The 24,732-nt window shown below is 39.9% G+C and overlaps 1 protein-coding gene across 1 annotated transcript in view; it reads left to right on the forward strand.

Annotated features, from left to right (window-relative positions):
* The window catches only part of LOC136711291 (zinc finger protein 502), a 43,991-nt gene extending 21,608 nt beyond the window's left edge, over positions 1-22,383 (forward strand). The window contains exons 2-4 of the mRNA XM_066687442.1: positions 954-1,096; positions 1,475-1,577; positions 15,996-22,383. Coding sequence (XP_066543539.1) covers positions 954-1,096; positions 1,475-1,577; positions 15,996-17,962 — 2,213 coding nt within the window. The 3' untranslated portion in view covers positions 17,963-22,383. The remainder of the gene's footprint in view (positions 1-953; positions 1,097-1,474; positions 1,578-15,995) is intronic.
* Positions 22,384-24,732: the final 2,349 nt, after the last annotated feature.

Here is a 24,732-nt window from a genome sequence, read left to right on the forward strand (position 1 = left end):
TTAGGCTTGATCATTTGGAAAATAAGTTTATTGCATACCAAGTAGAGAACATTCCTGAAGATATTCTTCGATCAGACACGGCAGATGTACCAGGAAACAAGATAGGGAGGATCTTCAATCCTGTAACAAGCCAACCAAAGTTTGCATTTGTTGGCCATGGTGATACTAACTATATTTATAATACCCCATAGCAATGCAGACACAGAGAGAATATTCAGCATTGTGAGTAAAGTTCAAACAGAGTTCCACCCAAGTCTGTCTAGGAAAACCCTAGAAGCTAGTTGTGTACAGAAGTTGAAGCTCTTGTTTGTGGAAAATAAATGTTATGAAGCTGTGTACAATATGTCTGTACTGATGAAGTGCAAGAGTGCCACTTACACTAAGTTACATATGTGAATAAGCCATAACATTGACCACATCACCGACACTGAATTGTGAATTTTAGTTTACATTTTTGTATCCTTAGCATAATAATCTGTAGTGGTAAAAAGCTTTTTGGCTGAAATGTAATGCCTTTTTTGCTTAGTTTCTAGATTGAGAATTGCCAAGACTAGCTTACATGCCTATATTTTAGTTCACCTTTAAGTTATAGTATTAGGTACAGTTTTGTGATTATATATATATGCAGTAGTAAGAAATTTATTTATTGGTTCAGAGATGCTAATGCATATACTTCCTTGTACATAAACAATAAATACTCTGTACTGTGAAAAATGTGATTAATAAAAACCTGTCATTAATAAAACCTGTATTTTTATGACAGTTAAATAATTAGCTCTGAGGTACATTTCTGTCTAAGAATTATATTGTTGGGTATTGATTGATTTTCTCCTTAAGTGCGTGAAACGGGCGTGGTTAGGGTATGCTAGGGTTTGCTAGGGTTTTCTTGATGCTTCGCTAACCAGGTGCTAGGATTTCTATTTTCAAATGTTGGCATCTCTGCATTTCCACAGATCCTAATGTTGGAACATCTCCCATGGTGGAAAAGGTCTTCGATAAAGAATGGTGCAGCAGTCTTTGGAAAGCTGGAAATCCCATGTCTACGGTAACTGAAGATGAAATTACGGAACTTTATCCTGTCCAGTTTACAGAGGAGGTCAGTAAATGGTCATGAAAGAGAATGAAAGATAGAATAGAAATAGAAATGCACAATAGATTTGTTTTGGAGGATATGTACTTTCCACACTACTCTAATTGTACTTACATGTGCATTGCAAAATGTAAAGAAATGGTGCATTCCAGTCAAAGTATTGCCAGATCTTGTTGGAAAATAATCAAAAAATAAAACCCTGTGCAAGTTAGGGGAAAAAAGAAAATCCTAAGGAAGTCCAAGGGCAAGGGCCTGGGGTTTTGTAGAGTAGTCCACTCTGGTGGGGGTTGGTTTTATGCCTGAGCTATACACATTGAAACATTGTATTGCTTTTGTTTTTAAATGTTTTCATTGTTTTAAATAAACTGTTCACCCCTCTTTTAGTTTAGAGAAGCAGATGAGGAAATGGCTGAATTCCTTCTTATTAAGAAGGAGGCATCTGAAGAGGACTCTGACAACAGTGACATTCAGGAAGGACTGATTAAAGGTTTGTTCAAGAACAAAGAGCTCTGGGTCTGAGTTATGGGGAGGGGGGCAGGGGGGAAGGGGGTGCTGAGCCCGCTAGATAAAACAGCCCCACCAGAAATGGCAAACTGCAAACTTCAGGTGAGTCTGCACACTTAAATATTGTAATATTTTGAAGGTAGCGGCCACGACGGGGACTAGTTCCCCGTTCTCCTGTTGTGCCACAATGCAGCGATCTTACAGCATCACTAAAAGGCCCAGGCCTCTTCGCAAGGCTTGAGATCTCTATACTACCCTCCTCTGTCATTACAGCACACCCTCATGCTCCGTCTTCACCGACACACAGGGACTTCTCTCAGCACTCCGTCATTACAGCGCATCCTTGCCCTGCTCCACCATCATCAGGCCACAGGGAGGCTCTTGGAGCTTACTTCCCGGACACTGAAGTGGGTTATCCTCAATCCTGGCTTCTGATGCTAGTGTAACATTTCGGGGGTAGTGGTCACAACGGGAACTCGAACCCCATTCTCCCGTGCCACAAAGTAACGATCTTATCGCATCACTAAGGCCAGGCCTCTTAGCGAGGCTCGATCACTAAACTACAATATTATCCCCTTATTTAAATCTATTGTTGTACCTATCTTAGCATTACATTTTAGAAGAAAAGTGAATTGTAAATGCAGTAATCCCACAACAGTCTTATAATAATTCCGTGGCTGCAGCGTCAACCACAGCGAGGCGGTTTGCCAGAACAAGCATATTTTTTAAAATAAAAGACATTGGAGCCCCTACAATTTTATTAAACATGTTTAATATTTATGACTCAGATCGGGTGACGTAATCAGCAGCCAATGAGAGCTGAGCTGAAGTTGTCTTTAATTAGGTGAGCTTTTCTGAAGTGTATATTAGTTTGTTTTGGGGATATGTTCTCATTTCAGAATTTATTCTGCAATGTAACGATATGTATTTAGTCTGTCCTGTGTGTTGATGTAACCTATTACTGCTTTGTTGTGCAGTTACCCTATTTTGCAGATGACATTCAGTTGGATGAGAGAGTCTGAGGTATAAGTGTGTTATGTTGGATTGCCATGGAGATGTTCAGAATTAATTGAGCTTTGTTATAATGCAGGCTGATCTCTGTGTATGCATTATCTTTCAATTGCTCAGGTAACGTTTAGGTTAGCATTTGGTTTTGACCATTATCTGAGGTGTGTTTTTTTTTTTCTTCCTTCTTCCCTGTACTCATGCCCTAAACATAACCTTACAGGAAGGTTCCTAAACCCAACCAGACTGAGAAAGAAAAGAAAAGAAAAAAGCCAGAAAAATAAACTATAACCCACAAAGCATTATTGCAGAGAATCACTGAGAGAGAAAAAAAAAAAAAAAAAGGATAACGTGGATAGAGAAACATTGTCACAGTAACATTGATATCAAGACATTGTTGCCTTAAAGGTGGGGTATAATTTATTTTACATTAAAAGTACTTTACTTTCTAATAGGGCTGTGCAATATGACGATATACACTCACCAAAAGGATTATTAGGAACACCTGTTCAGTTTCTCATTAATGCAATTATCTAACCAACCAATCACATGGCAGTTGCTTCAATGCATTTAGGGGTGTGGTCCTGGTCAAGACAATCTCCTGAACTCCAAACTGAATGTCTGAATGGGAAAGAAAGGTGATTTAAGCAATTTTGAGCGTGGCATGGTTGTTGGTGCCAGACGGGCCGGTCTGAGTATTTCACAATCTGCTCAGTTACTGGGATTTTCACGCACAACCATTTCTAGGGTTTACAAAGAATGGTGTGAAAAGGGAAAAACATCCAGTATGCGGCAGTCCTGTGGGCGAAAATGCCTTGTTGATGCTAGAGGTCAGAGGAGAATGGGCCGACTGATTCAAGCTGATAGAAGAGCAACTTTGACTGAAATAACCACTCGTTACAACCGAGGTATGCAGCAAAGCATTTGTGAAGCCACAACACGTACAACCTTGAGGCGGATGGGCTACAACAGCAGAAGACCCCACCGGGTACCACTCATCTCCACTACAAATAGGAAAAAGAGGCTACAATTTGCACAAGCTCACCAAAATTGGACAGTTGAAGACTGGAAAAATGTTGCCTGGTCTGATGAGTCTCGATTTCTGTTGAGACATTCAGATGGTAGAGTCAGAATTTGGCGTAAACAGAATGAGAACATGGATCCATCATGCCTTGTTACCACTGTGCAGGCTGGTGGTGGTGGTGTAATCGTGTGGGGGATGTTTTCTTGGCACACTTTAGGCCCCTTAGTGCCAACTGGGCATCGTTTAAATGCCACGGCCTACCTGAGCATTGTTTCTGACCATGTCCATCCCTTTATGACCACCATGTACCCATCCTCTGATGGCTACTTCCAGCAGGATAATGCACCATGTCACAAAGGTCGAATCATTTCAAATTGGTTTCTTGAACATGACAATGAGTTCACTGTACTAAACTGGCCCCCACAGTCACCAGATCTCAACCCAATAGAGCATCTTTGGGATGTGGTGGAACGGGAGCTTCGTGCCCTGGATGTGCATCCCACGAATCTCCATCAACTGCAAGATGGGCCTATCCTATCAATATGGGCCAACATTTCTAAAGAATGCTTTCAGCACCTTGTTGAATCAATGCCACGTAGAATTAAGGCAGTTCTGAAGGCGAAAGGGGGTCAAACACAGTATTAGTATGGTGTTCCTAATAATCCTTTAGGTGAGTGTATTTCGTATGGCGATAGAAAAACGCAAATTGCAATCTTTACGGCAGTATTTTTCGTCATTAGGACGCTTTGCGTTCTTCCCGGTTCTTCCACACATGTCGGATGCAGCAAGAAATGTGCATCAGAAACGCAGACAGACATGGAGGAGAGTGAACTGACACCACAATAACACCACAATAACCAAGACACTCTTGTCTCCGGGCTAAACTCGATCTGCAAGCACCCTCCACTCCCGTTAATTTAGATGTATATAATTTGTATAAAATTAATAATAATGTCTGTTTGCATTTTAATAAATTGGAAAGCAATGCAAACACATGCATAAAGTATCATTTTCTTTTTATTAAGATGGTGAAGTGGTTCAACAGTTGTAGTATTATTATTATTATTATTATTATTATTATTATTATTATTATTATTATTATTACTACTGCTATTATTTTAACTATTTTGTATTAACAACGTGCTGTACTTGTAAGTAGAATCGAAACGCGACAGTCAGAAAGAAATGTCCCTGTCTAGCAGATGTTAAATGCACCACTATAAACCCGGCTGTGGTAAATCTATCTGAATCTGTACCATTTTACAGCGCATGTGTTGCGTAATTACTATTACTTGTGTTATTGCTGTTATGTAACAGTAAATCATACTGTGTATATGTATATATGTGCACTGAGGAAGATGAGTCGAAACGCGTAAGCATCATGATGTTCACTTTTTCTCTAATAAATAATTTTTTGGACATCGGTGAATGTGGACTGTTTTTGGACGGGAGCTGCTGTCCCATCCTTCCTTGACCGGATAATTGTTCTATATAAAATCCCTGGGATAAGGCACCCCGCATTTAAGATTTATTAAAACTATTGTAACGCCAGCTATTTTTAAACTTGTGTATATATATATATGTGTGTGTGTGTGTGTGTATGTATAGATGTATATAGATATCCCATAACACACGTAATAGTAATCACACAACACTTGCCCTGTAATGTGTTGCATTCTGCATATATTTACCATGACAGCCTGCATGTAGTATTCGTTAGTTTTGCTTATTGAAGGATTAACGAAATACTTGTAGTTTGAATGTCTTTGGTCTTATTCTGTGGCTTGATTGGATAAAAACAAGAAATATCGAGATATATATCGTGTATCGCGCAAACTTCTAAAAATATCGAGATATTATTTTTAAGTCATATCGCCCAGCCCTACTTTCTAAATATGTCCTGAAAGTTTCATTCACATCCGTTGCTTATAAGATGAGAAAAAAAAAAAAAGATAACTTGATAGATGTTAAATAAAAAATGTATAATAGTAACTTTGATTCCTGTACCCGGAAGAGCAGGAGTGAGTAATGTCACACCAGGTATTTCACTGATTTTAAACCACTGACGTTCAATGGCAGATGATGATCAGATGTTTCGTGTGAAAGTGTTGATGTGGACTACAATTCACCCCCACAGTCCCCGACATCAGATACAGGACAGCAAGACGTGTCGGTCACATGGTGCCGCCACCATGATGCGATGAGTGTCGAAATAGTGAAATGCTACAAAAATCTTCTTCTCCAAAACCAACGGACACATGTATATGCCACTTCATACACATGCATACCTTATGCCCTACTGTTACGCTTGTTCATCAGAAGTTGCTCGGTCTCATGCTTTGTCCGCCAGGCTGCGTTTTCTGATTCAAGCTTTGGTGCCTTCTAATCCATCCCACTTATTCCCACTGTGCCACAAATTGGTATGCATGACAGTACTACAGAGTACTACCAAGGTTGTTAAAGGCGAGTTGCCCCAGTAAAAAACATGGGTGCTGTGGGCCAATGAAAGAAACATACGCCGCTTCAGACAAGTTACACGTTTCCTGGACACTGGAATGCAGTACAAACATGAAACTCTGCATATGTGTGTATGTCTCTGCCTTGAAGAGAAAACCAGAGAATGAAGTTTGTGGGGTACATGGTTTAGCCGTAATGTTGGATTTAACATGATCCCGCGTGCGAATATGAAAATGGCTACTACTCCAGAATGATAAAGCCCAGTGCCCTGAAACTGTGCATGTATTACATAGATACTGCAATCTATCAAATGTGCAAAAGGCAAGAGACTGCGTGCAAGAACATGGCAGCCACAAGCAAATGACTGAGCATGTATGCAAAATACGCGTATTTATAAAAGCATGAACTTTGACCCCAAAAAAAAAAACATGAGCCATATTCAAAAACTCACCAAACTTGGCACAATAATAAATTACAATGTTATGCTTGACTGGTGAGTTTTGTCACCAACGGGGACACGACGCGCTGGTACCGATGCTGAAGGCCATGTCACATGCAGCAGTGAATATCTACAGAACAGTGAATCCTAAGGTGCTTAAATTTTCAGTGATTAACACTAGTACATACATCTGTCAAAGTTGAAAAAGCCAAGTTGATTGGACAAAAAACATGACTGCTATACACCAATGAAAATGACAGCCTCAACCATATACTGACATTCGTTATGTAGACCTCTACCTCCATCATGAGGACAAACTTGGAAATTGTATTCTGTATCTTCAAAGCAGAAAACTTGAAACTTTCAAATGTCCATAAAACGCTTATACATGCATGAAAACTCATGAAACTCACAAGTGTTATAGAAACCACTTATACCTACAAATGCAGTGAAAACTGCACATGCTGGTGTCATGGTGCTGCTAAATATTGTAATAGGAGTCTAAATCGTGAAATGCAACAACAATCTTCTCCACAAACAACGGACTCATGCATATGCCACTTCACACACATGCATACCTTATGCCCCACTATTATGCTTGTTCATCAGAAGTTGCTCGGGCACATGCTCTGTCCGCCATGTAGCATTCTCTGATTCCAGCTTTGGTGCCTTTTAATCCATGCCACTTATACCCACTGTGACACAAATTGGCATACATGACACTAGTACAGAGGACTACCAAGGTTGTTAAAGGTGAGTTGCCCCAGTGAAAAACATGGGTGCTGTGGGTCAATGAAAGAAACAAATACGATGCTTCAGACAAGTTACACATTTCCTGCACACTGGAATGCAGTACACACATGAAACTCTGCACATATGTTTAAGTGTATACCTTGAATATACAACTAGAAAATGAAGTTTGAAGGGTACACGGTTAAGCTGCAATGCTGGATTTATCATGTGTCCCTGTGTGAAAATGAAAACGGCTAGTACTCCGGAACCCTAAAGCCAAGTGCCATGAAACTTTGCATGTATTACATAGACACTGCTATCTATCATGTCTGCAAGAGGCAAGTGACTGTGTGCAACAACATGGCAGCCACAAGAAAATGACTGTGCACATATGCAAAATACACATATTTTTAAAAGCATGAAATTGACCCCAGAAAAACCTATCAGCAAAATTCAAATACTAACCAAACTGTTACAATATGTCACTTTTGACAGCAAATGTATTCAGAACTATAGCCAAATGAACTTAAATTGTCAGTAATTAAACTAGTAGAAAGATCTGTCAAAGTTGATGAAGCCAAGCTGATAGGACACAAAACCTGTCTGTTGTACACCAACCAAAATCACAGCTTCATGTCAGCCACATTATGACATTCCTTATGTAGACCTCTACCTCCATCATATGGTCAAACTTGGGAATTGCATTCTGCATCTTGAATGATTCAATGCAAACTTCACATATATCCTAGAATTAAGTGAAAAACACAATGGTACCTTACAAAATTGATGCATGCAATCAAGAAATTAATATTATACCTCACTGACAATGAAATACACACTTTAAGTGACAAGAGATTGAAAACCACAAATATATACTACAGTGGATTGAAATTGAAAATTACACATTTAATAACACATGCATTTAAACTACAAATGCCTGCTCAAATCTGAAACCTACTGATACAACATGGAAGCCTTAAAAGTTGCATGCAACTTCTTCTTCTTCTTCTTCTTCTTCTTTCTTGGCAGACGCACTTATCCAGGGCGACTTGCAACATAAGTGCAAAAATACAGTTAAGTAAAGGCATCAAACATTATAAATTCAATTAACAAGAAACATAGCAATTCAAAATATAATACATTTTACAACTTCCAATTTACACAGGCATTACAGTAAGTGAGGTCATACATCCTGGACGGTAAAAGCTAAGTGCTGTCAAGATGTAGGGTCACAGTCAAGGGCTATGGGAAAGGGAGCAAGCAGGAAAACAAAAATGCAAGAAGCATAATAAAACTGTGAAGTGCTATCTAATTGGGATTAAAAGGACTAATATTACAAGTACTTTCTGAAAAGATCAGTTTTGAGTAAGCATCAAGGACTCTGCTGTTTTGACTTCGGTGGGAAGGCCGTTCCATCATTTAGGGGCCAGGGATGAGAAGGAGCGGGCTCTGGAGGAAGGGGAGTGGAGAGGAGGGAGAGTTAATCTTTTGGCACTGGAAGACCACAGTGGTCCGGCGGGGATGTATGGAGAAACGAGTGTCTGAAGGTAGCTTGGTGCAGTGTGGTTGAGTTAGCGGTAGGTGAGGGTCAATGTCTTGAACTGAATGCGTACCGGTATCGGGAGCCAGTGGAGGAAGCGGAGTAGTGTGTGCGAATTGGGGCTGAGAGAATATCAGACGAGCCGCAGAGTTCTGGATGAGCTTGGAGAGGGCGGGTAGTAGTTGCAGGTAGGCCGGCCAGGAGGGAGTTGCAGTAGTCCAGGCAGGAGAGGACCAGTGACTGGAATAGCAGCTGCGTCGAGTAGTCTGTGGACTACTCTGTGTGGTGGATTCCAAGGGTATCAAGATGGGATGCGATGAGGGGGTCCAGGGAGCGAGTGTAGAGAGAAAACAGCAGGGGGCCCAGGATGGAGTCTTGGGGAACGACCGTGAGGAGAGGTTGGGGGGTGGATGAGGAACCTCGCCATGTTACTTGGTAGGTCCGGTCGCTGAGGTAGGAGGAGAACCAGGTGAGAGCAGTCCCAGAAATTCCAAGGTCACCGAGGCAGGAGAGGAGGATGGAGTGATCGATGGTGTCAAATGCTGCTGAGAGATCAAGGAGGATGAGGACTGAGGAGAGGGAGGCCGCCCGAGCACAGCTGAGGCAGTCAGTGACTGCCAGGAGAGCCGTCTCAGTGGAGTGAGCTGTGAGTTTGGTCCTTTTCCACTTCTGTTCGGCGGCACGCAGACTAGTTCGGGTTTAGCGGAGAACAGCAGAGAGCCAAGGCTGAGGAGGAGAGGGACGGGCAGGACGAGAGAGTCAAGGGAGGAGGTGAGTGAGGAGGTAGCACAGTTGACAAATAGATGGGAAAAACAGTCAATGGAAGGTAAGAGAGTGAGGGCAGTTGAACCAAGGGTGGAGGGGGAGATACAGTGCAGATTACTGGCGGAAGGTGACAGAGGGAGTGGGGAGGGAGGGGAGGGAAAGGGAGAAGGAAATGAAGTGGTGGTCTGAGATGTCCATGGGTGTCACGGAGAGTGTTGAAGGGGAGCAGCCTCTAGAGAAGATGACGTCTAGCTGGCGGCCAGCCCTGTGAGTGTAGGGAGACGGGGAGAGAGAGAAGTGAAAGGAGTGAAGGAGAGGAAGAAGTCCGGCAAAGTGGGAAGGGTTGGAGAGGTGGATGTTGAAGTCTCTCAGGAGGATGGTAGGTGAGGACAGCGAGGGTCAGGGAGTAGAGAAGAAAGTCAAGTTCATCCAGGAAGGAGGTGAGTGGACCAGGTGGACGGTAGAGAACTAGAAGGAAGAGGTGAGAGGGAGAGGTGTTTTCCACTGCATGGAATTCAAAGCTGTGGGTCGTGATAGAGGAGGTAAGGTGAGGGGAGTGGGACAGGACGAACAGAAAGGAAAAGACAGCAGGAGTGTTAGAGTTGTCTGGGGAGATCCATGTCTCGTTGAGAGCGAGGAAATCCAGAGATTGGTGGGAGGCGAAGGTGGAGATGAAGTCGGCTTTGTTGGAAGCTGAGTGGCAGTTCCACAGGCCCCCAGAGAGTGGAGTAGAGGGGAGGGAGGCACCAATGGCAAACTGTGATCACAGTATGGTTAGCTTTGAGGCATACTTTCAAAATACAAGGACCAAGTATAAAACAGTGGTCTACAATTTTAGAACAGCAAACCTTGAAGGTATGAAGCGGCACATATGGAGCACACTGGATACAGATTCAGTTGAAAATGGATGGTTTTCTTTTAAGAATATACTGAGCCTGAAGTAGGAGAAATTTGTACCAAAACTTTCCAAATTGAGGACCAAAAAATATTGGCCAAAATGGTTAAATATAAGTATGAAAGAAAATGTTGTATAGTGCATAAAATAGGGATAGACGAAACAAAATACAAAGAATATGTTGATCAGGAAAGCAAAGAGGGATATGGAAAGAAACAGCTCTTGGAGCTGAAACTAATGCAAACAGCTTTTTTCAATACTATAACAGCAAGAGGTCAATAAAGGAGGAAGTGAAACAGATAAAGGGCAGAAAAATGGAAGTATCTTGGAAAATGAACAAGATGTGGCAAATGTTCTAAATTAGTATTTCACAGAGGTTTTTACAAAAGAAGAAACAGATAACATGCCACATGTTAACAATCAGCCCTGTCAAACTCTAAGACAGATCAGGATAAATGAGGAGGAGGTTCTAAAGGGATTAGCAGAATTAAAAATGAACAAATCACCTGGGCCAGATGGTGTATTTCCAACAGTACTTAAAGAAATGAGGGAAATTATTTATAGGCTGCTAACTCAAATATTCCAAATGACACTTAGAACAGGGGATGTGCCAACTGACTGGAAGACGGCAAATGTCATACCTATCCCCAAGAAAGGGGACAAAACTGAGCCAGGAAATTACAGACCAATCAGTTTTGCCTGCATTACTTGTAAAATGTTGGAAAAAATGATTAGACAGAAAATAGAGCAGCATCTTAATGAAAATCATATTCTCGAAGATAGTCAACATGGGTTTAGACGAGGCAGATCATGTCTTACTAATTTATTAGAATTTTTTTAACATGCAACTGCAGCTGTTGATCATGTGAAAGCATATGATTTTGAAAAAGCTATCGATAAGGTTCCGCACCAAAGACTGATCCTTAAATTGGAAGCTGTAGGCATTCAGGGTAATGTAAGTAGATGGATTATGAACTGTTTGATGTATAGGGTGTCGATTAGAGGAGTTGCTTCTAACTGGACTGAGGTTGTTAGTGGAGTTACACAGGGATCAGTATTAGGGCCTGTGCTTTTTCTAATCTATATTAATGATCTGCACTCTGGGATTGTTAGCAAACTTGTCAGATTTGCAGATGATACTGAAATAGGTGGTGATACAATCTCGGCAGCACAGGTTATTCAATGGGACTTAGATAATATTCAGTTGTGGGCTGACACCTGGCAGATGAAATTCAATGTGGACAAGTGCAAGGTATTACATGGCGGTAACAAAAATGTCCACTATAATTACGCTATGGGAGGAATAGAACTATAAGAAGTAACGCATGAGAGACCTAGGAGTCTACGTGGACTCCTCACTTTCTCCATTCAAACAATGTGGGGAAGCAATAAAAAAGGCAAACATAATGTTAGGGTATGTTGTCAAAAGTGTAGAATTTAAAACAAGGGAAGTTATGTTAAGACTGTACAATGTACTAGTTAGACCTCATTCAGAAATACTGTGAACAGTTCTGGGCACCACACTTCAAGAAAGAAATTGTGGCTCTAGAGGCAATTCAGAGGAGAGCAACTAGACTTATTCCAGGTCTGAAGAGAATGTCCTACTTGGAGAGACTGAGGGAACAGAACCTTTTCACCCTGGAACAGAGGAGACTACGTGGGGACTTGATCCAAGTCTTCAAAATCATGAAAGGCATTGACCACATCAAACCAGAAGAGCTTTTCCAGATCAGCAGGGACACATGGACCCAGTGACACAAATGGAAATTGGGCTTCAAAGCATTCAAGATGGGAAAACAGGAGACACTTCTTCATACAGAGAGTTGTCACAATCTGGAACAAACTCCCCAGCGATGTGGTTGAAGCTGAAAATTTGGGAACATTTGAACACTTCGTTATTAATGGACACCAAAGGAGAATAATGGGTCAAGTCGATCGTTGTAAACTTTTTTATGAATGGCCTCCTCTCATTTGTAAACTTTGTTCTTCTTATGTTCTTATAAAATTGCCATAACGTGCAATTACTTTCCCAATCAATAACATTGCTTGGGTGTTGAGAGGCAGGATGTTGAACTGATCATCAGAATTACTTGTTTGTTGTCCAGTCAGTCATTCAGCAACCGGATACATTTTATTGAAAGTGTAGGGTTAATTTAAATTTAGCAGCTAATTTTAAACCTTGTTCTGTCTCAATGTCCCGGGATTGCAGCTCAGATGGCAGCCCTACAGAGTCACACATCACAGAAAGAGGTGCATCTCCCAGCTTGGGAATCTTTCTTCACATGTAGAGACGCTGTTATGTTCGCAACCTTATATTATACACCTATTTACCATGGTATCTCCAGGGTTGGGAGGGTTACTTTTAAAAAGTATTCCGTTACAGAATACTGATTACCTTGTTTTGAAAATAATCTGTAACCTAATCCAATACATTACTCAGTACTTAGTCAGTAACGTAATCAGAATACTTTTAGATTACTTTTGGAATACTTTTTTTTCTTTATCAAAAAACAAAAGCAGCTGAGATCAACAATTAAAATGGTAAAATGTGAGCGGCACAATATTATAACTGAGGGGCCATTGTCCCCTTTTGCTCCCCCCCATGGCACCGGGCCTGATCTTGATACCCTTATTTTTTACAAACCGACATAAATCAGACTTATCAATAATGTGTTAATGTCAAAGAGGTACTTTGTCTGTAAATTGTAAGTACATTTAATGCTTATAAAGACTACAGTTTCTTTTGTTCTATCTGTGAAGTTACAAGGATCAAGCAACAAAGGGGCTTTAAACGCCATGTATTGTTATCCATATTATTGTTATCGCTGGTTTCAATTCACCAGCACCAAAAACAATTTTGTTGTTATTTGAGATTATTAAGTCTTTCATTGTTAAGATCACAGAACCAGCTAGGATGCACAGGAACTATTTGTAATGTACGTGGATGTGTCTTAAATTGAGATAGGATAAGTTATTACAGCAAATACAAACTATCGATTAAAGTTTTTGGTGATACTATTTCTGTGCTGACGTTGTGCATATTATGCTTTCATAAAAAGATGTAATTATTAAAATGCGTATTTTCTACTCGCATGTCAAGCACAATTGTATTACAGTAGCACACGTTTAAAAAGTAAAATCTTATCTCCAGATGTTTTTTTTTTTTTTAGATTTGAAGTTTAGTCCTCGGAAGCAGACAGTACATTGTCCTGTGGTAGGCACATCTTGTATTGCACTTTAATATTTGTTACATTTTCTTTCTTTGGAAGTTAACGATTGCCTGCACTTCCACGAGTTAAATCCCTGCATACACACAATGTTGCCACAGTTGTAGAGCTGCATGTTACTGGCTGGGATGCTGACTAGCAGCTCCATTCTGCTGCTTGTTGCAGAATGGCACCGAATCAGCCGCTCTTTGGCCAGAGACCATAAATAAAAACAATGTTGCAAAAATACTACACACGGGCCCCTTCGGAGTCCCTTACACTTGTACACTTTAATGTAACTTATGTATAAGTAATCAGTAATCTCTTACTCTTTTTAAAAAGTATCAGTAATCAGAATACTCGTCTGACAGGAGGAACATAATGGAAATACAGGTATCAAAATTATGTAATTTGACTATGTAATGCTGCTACTTGTATCCCAGGGTATCTCTTCCGTGGGTGAGTGATTATTTTAGATTTTGTTCGCACTAATGCATCAAAACAGCCTGGGAGATGGTGAGCTTGTCCTGGTGTATATAGAATAGTATACAGCTTTAATTTAAGATAACTATCAACAAGGTAATTTAGTATTACATGTTATGCTGTGTTTAAGCACTTTCATACAATGTATTACAGTATGTTTGTATTTGTTTATTTCAGTTTTACTCCATTTCAATTGCTGCACAAGAGTGTGGTGGTGTGCAGATAAATCCCTGGAATCGACATTCACCCTCTCACCTGTGTGGTTTCTGGAAGGAGTTTACCTCAGTCTAACTTTGTAACCAACACTTAGGGCAGAACAAGATTGCATTCTGATCGACTTCAGGCCACACTGGAACACGCACATGCAAATCTATTGACTACTCCTCAAACAGACCCCCTCCTCCTCAAAAGAGATGCCCCCCCCAAAAGACCTGGCATAACTTGAACCCTGCCTGAAGTCCAAGTTGCCAGGTAATAAAAAATAGTTTTTAATTCTCTATCTATATATGAATTACTGTATGGCTAAATACACATCCTAGTTTGGTCAGTTTTCATCAATGTGATATCAACTTTAACTAGTCATAAATTAGGAACTGTTCAAGTAACATTGTGAAATATTGATTTGACTCTACAACTTGTTTTTCTCTAATAACGAGGTGTAGTTTATAAATAAAGTCCCTATATTTTCTCCAAATCTCTGGGAAAGTCTTTTAGTCGGGGGTGCATTTCACAAATGTATTTACCTCTTTTGAAAGGTGCCATGGTTTCAATCAAGTAGCCTATTTATTCAGCACTTCTTTAGGCCGATGCCTTGTTTTCATCCAACATGAGCTAGTAATTAAACATGTACAACTTAAAAATTTCCTCAGTTCACTTAATATTGATACTAATTTTGTTTTCAAAAAGTATAGTTTTTGTACACTTATGTTTTTAACTGCAAAAGTAATGTATCTTACTGTAAGTGTGTGGAAAGCTGTAATACACTTGGTTAATATTAATCTCTGATCAATGCATGTGTGGTTGGCATTACCGAACTTTACTCCCGATCGCTAGGTTATCTCAACTGTAATAACTATAACTATCAAAGCCAATAACTCAGTAAATATGAATAGGATCAAAAATAATTTACTATAACACTGACATAAATACATTTCATAAATACCAAAACACATACCAGAATGAGTTTTATACTAATATAGATGTACTGTTAATTAGAAACTTGATTTTATAATTCAAATCATAAATTCACCCCAGAACTGTAGTTTTGGGTCCAGACATGGAGACTGTCGAAACATTATATTAAAACTCAAGCACCCATGCTCTCAGTCTTCATCGGCTTGTTCGCCATCCCCACACTTCATTCTTATTTGCTATGGCTACACCCTCCCTGCACATTCACTGTCACTACCTCCCCCCCCCCATACACCTCCATATCTGAAACAGGCCACCATGCCTATGCAATTGTCTTGGGCGAAACTTGTAATTGTAAATTATGTAAAAAAATGTAATTTATGCATTACATTGTTTAGATGTAATAGTTTCAGTAATTGTGTCATCAGCTTTACAAGTGTCCCTCTTTGTACTGTTCAGCTCTGAGAAGGAACATTTACTTAGCCTGTTATAGGTTACCAACACCCTGTGCAATATCTGTGTTCTTGGACATGTATATTTAACTCCTTTGTTCTAATTCATTGGGGGGACTATGTATAATTTTTTTTTACCTCATAGTCATTGTTTAATTTATTTTTTGGATTACAGAACCAAAACAACAAAAAATGTTAGTCCAAATACTTATGGAGTGAACTGTATGATCATTTTGGCTGTTATTCTTGCTCAATTCTTGTCTTTCTTTCAGGAACTGTAGAAGTCACTCTGGTTGCTGATGCTGGTAAAATGAGTCCCACTCAGCAGAAATGCTTAGAGGAACAATTTGGCTCCAGTATCGGGCAGGATTCAGAATTCACAACCACAGAAGGCAAAGGGGAACTTACTGACCAGCAAAGAACCACAGTGAATGCAGTAATACGTAATGTGTTACAATCTGACCACAGTATAGAAGGAGATGATGATCTGTGCCCAGAAAACATTACAGAGAGTCCCAGTGCAGTAGGATCCATCATAACAGAAGAGGACAGTAAGATAAACCTGAACCAACTGACATCTGTTGATGTCACAGAAAAAGAACACCAGAGTGCTCACACTACAGAGGAGCACTCTGAGCTACAGTGTATTCACAATGAAGAAGGTGATCGGAATTCTGCACAGGGGCCCCGTTTAAGATCTTACTGCTCCAATCCAGGTGCAAACGAATTGGGTTCCATCACTGTTAAAGAGGAGACTGTGCTGCAGTCTGCAGCCAGTGAAGAGAATAGAGATTCATTAGAGCTAATGCAGGAGGTGCAAAGCGGGAAAGGCTTGGATAGTAGAAGACAAACGCAAGAACAGAGTATGCAGAAGACTCCTTCGTTGCAGCTTGGGAGGATTCTGAGATCCTGCTCTGTTAGAGTGGAGAGACTTTCACTACAGCAAAGACGGCAGCAACACAAAGCCTGCACACTTGCCCCTGTAGCCGCCAAAGAGAATGCACCTGAGTCCAGTAGAATCCCTAACAGCTCAAGTCACTGCACTCGGTGCGGTAAGGTTTTCATTAGTGCTCGGCACCATAAAATACACCAGTGCTCCCCAGCTGGAGAGAAGCTACACTGCTGTGTCCATTGTGGTAGAGGTTTCAGTCAGTTAGCCAATCTTAAAATGCACCTGAGGATTTATAAAGGGGATAAACCACACTGCCTCACCCAAAACAGGAATAGCTCCATCCCGTCCAAGAAGAAAAAGTGGAAAGCACCTCGCTATGCCTCTACAGAAGAAAAGCCTTACTCTTGCACTGAGTGTGGCAAGACTTTCAGTCAGGCAGTGAATCTCAAGAGACACAAGCAAGTTCATACAGGAGAAAAGCCATATGCCTGCAACCAGTGTGGGAAGAGATTTGGTCAAGTAATAAACCTCAAAACGCATCAGCGCATTCACACTGGAGAGAGACCATACTGCTGCACCCAGTGTGGGAAACGGTTCAATCATTCAGGTGACCTCACAAAGCACTGGAGGATTCATACTGGAGAAAAGCCATACTGCTGTGCCCAGTGTGGGAAGAGTTTCTGTCTGTCCAGAAACCTTCGGATCCACCAGAGAATTCACACTGGAGAGAAGCCTTACCCTTGCTCCCAATGTGGGAAAAAGTTCACTCAGGCAGCAAACCTTAAGACACATTTGCGAATCCATACAGGAGAGAGACCCTACCACTGTGAGCAATGTGGGAAAAGTTTCATTCAGTCGATAAGCCTTCAAACCCACAAGCGCATTCACACTGGTGAGAGACCTTACTGCTGCACTCAGTGTGGGAAACGGTTTAATCATTCTGGTGATCTTACGAAACACTGCAGAGTTCACACTGGAGAAAAGCCATACTGCTGCACTGAGTGTGGGAAGCGTTTCTGGCTGTCAAAAAAGCTTCAAATCCACCAAAGAATTCACACAGGAGAGAGGCCACACTCTTGTACCCAGTGCAGTAAGAGTTTCACCGATCCCTACAGCCTTAAAAAACATGAACGAACTCACAATGTTGACAAACCATACTGCTGCACCCATTGCGAGAAGTGTTTTAATAATGCTTCGTGTCTCAAAAAGCATGAACGAGTGCATACGGGAGAAAAACCATACAACTGTGCCCATTGTGGGAAGGGTTTCTCTCGATTAGACAACCTTAAAGCACATGAGCGAATTCACACCAGAGAAACCATAGAATACCCAAAAAACAAGAAATGATGCAGTTTTATTTTGTTTAGAACTTAGATTTTATAGGTTACATAGTGAACTGTAATTTTATATTTGCAAACCTAGTTTGTAGCCAAAAAAGTTGTCATGAAAAAATTAACACAGCTATGAGCAAATTAGAAAGAGGAAAAAATTAAGATGAGTAGTCGTTTAACCTTCTGAGTGCTAATCTCATGACGAATGTACTACATGTCAGTTGCAAATGTTTCAATTTTAAAAATAATATAAAACCAATATATCACAAACATATGACATTGAAGTTTTTCATTCTTTCTATGATTTAGTTTAGGAATGTGCATTAGCAAATAAACATGTTATATGGATCATATTTTTATTCTCCAGATTTTCAAAATTAACCTGGCTTGTAAACACTTGAAAACAAAATAGGGGTATGCCGATATCCAATATTTTCCCAGCCGTATAAACTGATACTGTTACCGATTTATTGCAGGAATTGTTATATGTGCAAGTACACAGAAAGCTCTACATTCAGGATATTCACAAGCTCTTCCCCACAACAGACAATCGTGGACATCAAACAATATCAACGAAAGAAGGAAAGAGCAACAACTTTTGTCCTTTAAATTTAAAACGTATGTTAGTTATAGTGAAATTGCTGTCGCAGTGCTGATTAATGCTAGCGGTATTGGTATTGGCTTACTCAATGATGCATCGTTTTCATGGAATACAATAAAGATTGATCAAAAGATTAAGGTCCTTCCATTCTGTAACCATTTGCTCTTTTTAAATAAATGTATAAACCAACATGCCAGCCAATTCTAACACCTATGCCACACTATCACTATCAGAATATCCAATTGTAACAACCTTAAATGAACAGACAGCTAAGCAATATAGCTGATTTAAACACTAAAATCAAATCTGTAACTTTGTTTTTAATATGCTCTGTGTGATCTTCTTGTGCTTGTAAAACAGCTTTTTATAATTGGAAATTCTCATCAGCAGTTAAACTGACCTCCAAATATCTGTATTGAAGCTTACAGCTGAAAAAATATGTTCCATTAGGGCATGTATGTGCTTTGAGACGGCATTGTACAGTTCAGGAAGTGCTACACCAGGGAAAAGCTGCCTGTTAGGCAGAGTGTAACAGGTTTTCTATTGGATCAATTTCTTTATAGTGCAGGATAGCCACAGAGTGATTTACAGAGTGATAAAAGTACTACAAGATGAGAATTAAATAAACCTTTAACAGTTTAAATGAACTAAAATAAAGTAAACCAACATAGGCACAGAGGAGAGAGGGGAAAAAAAAAAAAACCTATGGATGGCAGGATTGTTATAGGAGAAATATCTCTGGGGATCCACAGCTTAAGACCCAGGCCAAATGGTTGCCTCCCCTCCAGGCAATATAGTTGTTACCGCAGCAAGGAGATCTGATAGTTCTTAAATGGTGCTGCTGGCTGTGGTCTTCCCTCTGGTGGGGGGCCTCTCACCGGCCCTCGGGGGGTTAGGGGTTGGAACATCAACAGCCCTTAGGTGGCGATGGCTTGTCAGACCTTGGGGTGTGGGTGCACTGTTAGCCCTCTGTGGAGGCGTGCCCCCATCACCACTCTGGGGTGGGTAGTGCCTCAGCGGGCTTCCACTGTGTGGGACAAGGTGCCTCGTTGGCCCCTTAGAGGGGGGCTATTGCTGGAATACGAAAATAAATTGTGCTCAGGTACTGGTCATACAATACAGGACATCTTCTGCCGGACAAGTACAATTGTGCATTGCATGTCCATGGACTAAAAAGATGCCCAGCCGTGATTTAAAGGCTAATACAGAGTCCTTTTAGTGGTTTAAATGCTAATGAGAGAACTTTGAAATCTATCCTGTAGCGCACAGGGAGACAGTGAAGAGAAGCTAATACTGGAGTGATGTGTTCATGGTTCCTTGCAGCAGCATTTTGAACTGAAGTGCAGAAATAGCTATATTTGTGCTACCTGACAGCATGGCATTACAGTAATCCAATCTAGATGTAATCTAGAGGAAGCTGGAGGAAGGATGATCTCGACACATTTCTAAATGTGTGATTCAAAGGATAGATTATGGTCACAGATGACACCCAGGTTTCATGCCTTCTACTTTGGGGTGAAATTAAAGTTATCATTATTTGTCCCCTAAAATTAGGAATTAGGACAGTCATATCAGAATCAAGCATAAGAAAATTACTTGTCCACGTGTTAATCTCGGACAGACGGTAGATTTGCTTTTGTATTTCTATGGTATAGGATTTATTGACAAATATAATTTAACATAATAAACATAAAAATAATGTTTTAACATTGCGATGATTTGGTGGTCGATTGTGTCAAAAACCACACTTAAGTAGAGTAAAATAAGTGCCGTGTGGTGCAAAGTCAGATGATGGAAACAGGTTGTTTAATACTTTTAATATGGCTGTTTCAGTACTGTGGCCTGACATTTTTCATAAATATGGTTATTAGTTTGCAGTTGGTTTACAACTACTTTCTCTAGAACCTTAAAAAGGGAGGGAAGGTTCTAAATAGGTCGGCAATTATGTATTAAATGAGCCAGCAGTTTCCCAAATCTTCCACAACTGAAAACGGCTGATCTAGTGCTATGAATTCCATTTAATTTTTGTGTAATTTCTTTGGCTTTAGGAATGTCGCAGTCTAATTTCTTAGAACGTTGCAGTGACTGTTGAAGAGGCCGCTGATTAGCTTTGGTGTTTGAAAGGCTAATCTCTTCAGTAATTTTCACATGCATTATGCTAATTGCGGTGACGCACCTTCAGATGACTGATTCAATTTGTTGTATTAAAGTTCTTTGTGTCTTTCCTCCATTTGAGACCATTGCTGTGCATGTGCTGCAAGTGACTGTTTTATCATTGTCTTCAGACACTTTGGAAAAATGTCCACAACTCTCCGAAGTGGCTACATGTGGCATCACAATATCGGTTTAAAATATCAGTCATAAAACAGTGACAGATTTCACGTTTAGATTTTTATCAGGCTGATACGGGTAGGTGGCACCCCTAAAAAAAAGTGTGATCAGCATGATTAAAGTAAATTCGAGACATGTCATCTTTAACAAATGGTCTTGTATTCACTTTATAGTGTCTTTTCTATAGGAAGGAAAGATGGGGTATTTTAATTGGGGGGGGATATTTTATGAGATCGTAATAATAATGCAAGTAACCCCCCCCCAAAAAAAAAAAAAAAAAAAAAGGTTGTTGTTGATAGTCATTTATTCCATATTTAATGGTTATTGTTAAAATAAAATTGTTTGAACAATCAAAGTCTGCATGTCTATTTTATGTGAACAATAATACATACAATTCCATAATCACTTTCACATAATTTTTAATCTAATATCAATGTTTTATCAATTGGAGTTGACGTCTGCCTGCAACTTGTCAAGTTTCAAGTGTATGCAATAGACAAAATATTAGTTCATGAATGTAATGCTATATCAGTTAATTTACTATTATAGTAAATCAAATATATAATTAGTTTTGTAGTATGCAATTACTTTATTTTAAAATTTATTTTTATTTTATTTGCAAATATGAGGTGATGCAGTCAAAGAATTGATGGGAAGGTTGCCTTTTTTTGTTACACAGTTTGAAATGCTGTATATATAGGTTCTTGCACAAATGTATCAGGAGCAGTATTATGAACATTTATGGAAGCCAATCAAAATTACCATTTGGTAATTCCAGTAGTGACTCATTATCAATTTAAAATTTGTTTTACGTCTACCAGCATAGAATCCTAGAATTGCCTAGAATTTTTTCCAGGTGCTTCTCAAATCTATGGATTACCTAATTCACTGTAATCTAGTCTAAATGAACTAGCCCGATGTGATATCTGGTATTTCTGAATTTGTGTACCCTGTCCATAAATGTTCTTCAAAAATTGACAAAAACAAAAATCTAAAAATTTAATTGACACAAAATCCATTAGACCACGAGAAGAGAATTGAAAAAGGTAATGGACTTTGATCTACGACTTGGATTACAAACTTTGACTTGGCTTCTGTAGCATCTTGTTTGTTTATTAGTTGTTTAGTCAGGGATCTATTGTATGTTAAGTTCAGGCTCGTGAGGAGTTTACAGTGAGGGTGAGCAGTGATCCCCTGCTGATTTTGTACGTTTGCCCACTGACAAAGAAATGATTAGTCTATAATTTTAATGGTAGGTGTATTTTAACAGTGAGAGACAGAATAACAACAAAAAAATCCAGAAAAACGCATTTCAAAAAAGTTATACATTGATTTGCATGTTAGGGAAATAAGTATTTGACCCCTTTGACTTAGTACTTGGTGGCAAAACCCTTGTTGGCAATCACAGAGGTCAGAGGTTTCTTGTAGTTGGCCACCAGGTTTGCACACATCTCAGGAGGGATTTTGTCCCACTCCTCTTTGCAGATCCTCTCCAAGTCATTAAGGTTTCGAGGCTGACGTTTGGCAACTCGAACCTTCAGCTCCCTCCACAGATTTTCTATGGGATTAAGGTCTGGAGACTGGCTAGGCCACTCCAGGACCTTAATGTGCTTCTTCTTGAGCCACTCCTGTGTTGCCTTGGCTGTGTGTTTTGGGTCATTGTCATGCTGGAATACCCATCCACAACCCATTTTCAATGCCCTGGCTGAGGGAAGGAGGTTCTCACCCAAGATTTGACGGTACATGGCCCCGTCCATCGTCCCTTTGATGCGGTGCAGTTGTCCTGTCCCCTTAGCAGAAAAACACCCCCAAAGCATAAGGTTTCCACCTCCATGTTTGACGGTGGGGATGGTGTTCTTGGGGTCATTCCTCCTCCTCCAAACACAGCGAGTTGAGTTGATGCCAAAGAGCTCGATTTTGGTCTCATCTGACCACAACACTTTCACCCAGTTCTCTGAATCATTCAGATGTTCATTGGCAAACTTCAGACGGGCCTGTACATGTGCTTTCTTGAGCAGGGGGATCTTGTGGGCGCTGCTGGATTTCAGTCCTTCACAGCGTAGTTTGTTACCAATTGTTTTCTTCGTGATTATGGTCCCAGCTGCCTTGAGATCATTAACAAGATCCTCCCGTGTAGTTCTGGGCTGATTCCTCACCGTTCTCATGATCATTGAAACTCCACGAGGTGAGATCTTGCATGGAGCCCCAGACCGAGGGAGACTGACAGTTATTTTGTGTTTCTTCCATTTGCGAATAATCGCACCAACTGTTGTCACCTTCTCACCAAGCTGCTTGGCGATGGTCTTGTAGCCCATTCCAGCCTTGTGTAGGTCTACAATCTTGTCCCTGACATCCTTGGACAGCTCTTTGGTCTTGGCCATGGTGGAGAGTTTGGAATCTAATTGATTGATTTGCTTCTGTGGACAGGTGTCTTTTATACAGGTAACGAGCTGAGATTAGGAGCACTCCCTTTAAGAGAAAATATACCTACCATTAAAATTATAGACTAATCATTTCTTTGTCAGTGGGCAAGTGTACAAAATCAGCAGGGAATCAAATCCTTTTTTCCCTCACTGTAGGTGTTGTTTTTTTGTCCATCTATTTACTTTTGATCACTGCTCACTGTAAATATAATTAAAGCAAGTTGTTTTGCACCATGCCTCTGTGTTTCTTAAACCCCACTAGAGCCCCAGATGCCATGTCCAACCCCACATCCTGTCACAAAATATAGTGAATTAGTCATTCTAACATCTTGAAATTTACAATACAATACAATATAGTACAATATTGTCAATGGTACTGTGGTATTTTTATAGTACATTAATAAAATACCATGTTTTACTGTGGTACACATGACATCTACCATGGTAATGTTTTTGGCAGGAGTTCTAATCAGAATTTATTACATGCACGGAAAGGATAGCAGAGAGAACCCAAAAGATTTAAGGCTAGCATAACACTGTTTTTCAGAAGTTTCTGAGGTAGTACAAAGCTTTTATATCCCCTCTTGACATTTTACAAACAGTGTCTGAATGGTCATTTCTAATAACTAACAGTGATTTCATTGGCATTCTAAACTAAGCCTTCCCATCTTATCAATATTAAAATCAATACTCATTAATTATAGTCATTAACCTCTATATTGCCAATTGTATTTGAAGTTAATTTGCAGATAATATGTTGCAAGAAAGGAATCTGAGTTGCTGATAACAGAGGAAAGGAGATAAGATAAGAATAAGATAAGAATGCAGGCCATTAAAGTTACTAACTGGAACTCCAGAGTCATGGCACACAAAATACAAAAGAAAGACTAGAATATATAATTTTTTCTATAATTTTATTGGAAAACTCTGAATATATTTTATATTTTAAACTGGTTCACTATATTCAATAAACTCTCAGGAGAGCCAAAGAGACTTTTCTGGTCAAGAAAAGACAAAAAGTTGTTCCTTATGGTGGGTGTTACCACTTCAAACACAAAACTGGAAAACTGCATTCCTAAAAATGTCATTCCTATCCACAACAAAGGGGACAAAACTGAGCCAGGAAATTACAGACCAATCAGTCTCACCTGTATTACTTTGAAAACCATATGCTTGGGGATAGTCAACACAGGTTTAGATGAGGCAGATAATGTCTTATTAATTTAATAGTTTTTTGAACTGCAGCTGTAGATCATGTAAAAGCATATTATATGATATGTAACAGAATGTTACATAAGTGGGTTAAACACCCACCTGTCCCTTTAACTTCATTTGCCACAGTCCTCTGGTTCTATCTCTTCCCCCATTGGCTCATTAAAATCCCCCATTTATCCAATCACGGCCTAGGCAGCACCTGTTTAGTATATATAG

Source organism: Amia ocellicauda, chromosome 16 (genome assembly GCF_036373705.1).
Source record: "Amia ocellicauda isolate fAmiCal2 chromosome 16, fAmiCal2.hap1, whole genome shotgun sequence".
Lineage (NCBI taxonomy): Eukaryota > Metazoa > Chordata > Actinopteri > Amiiformes > Amiidae > Amia > Amia ocellicauda.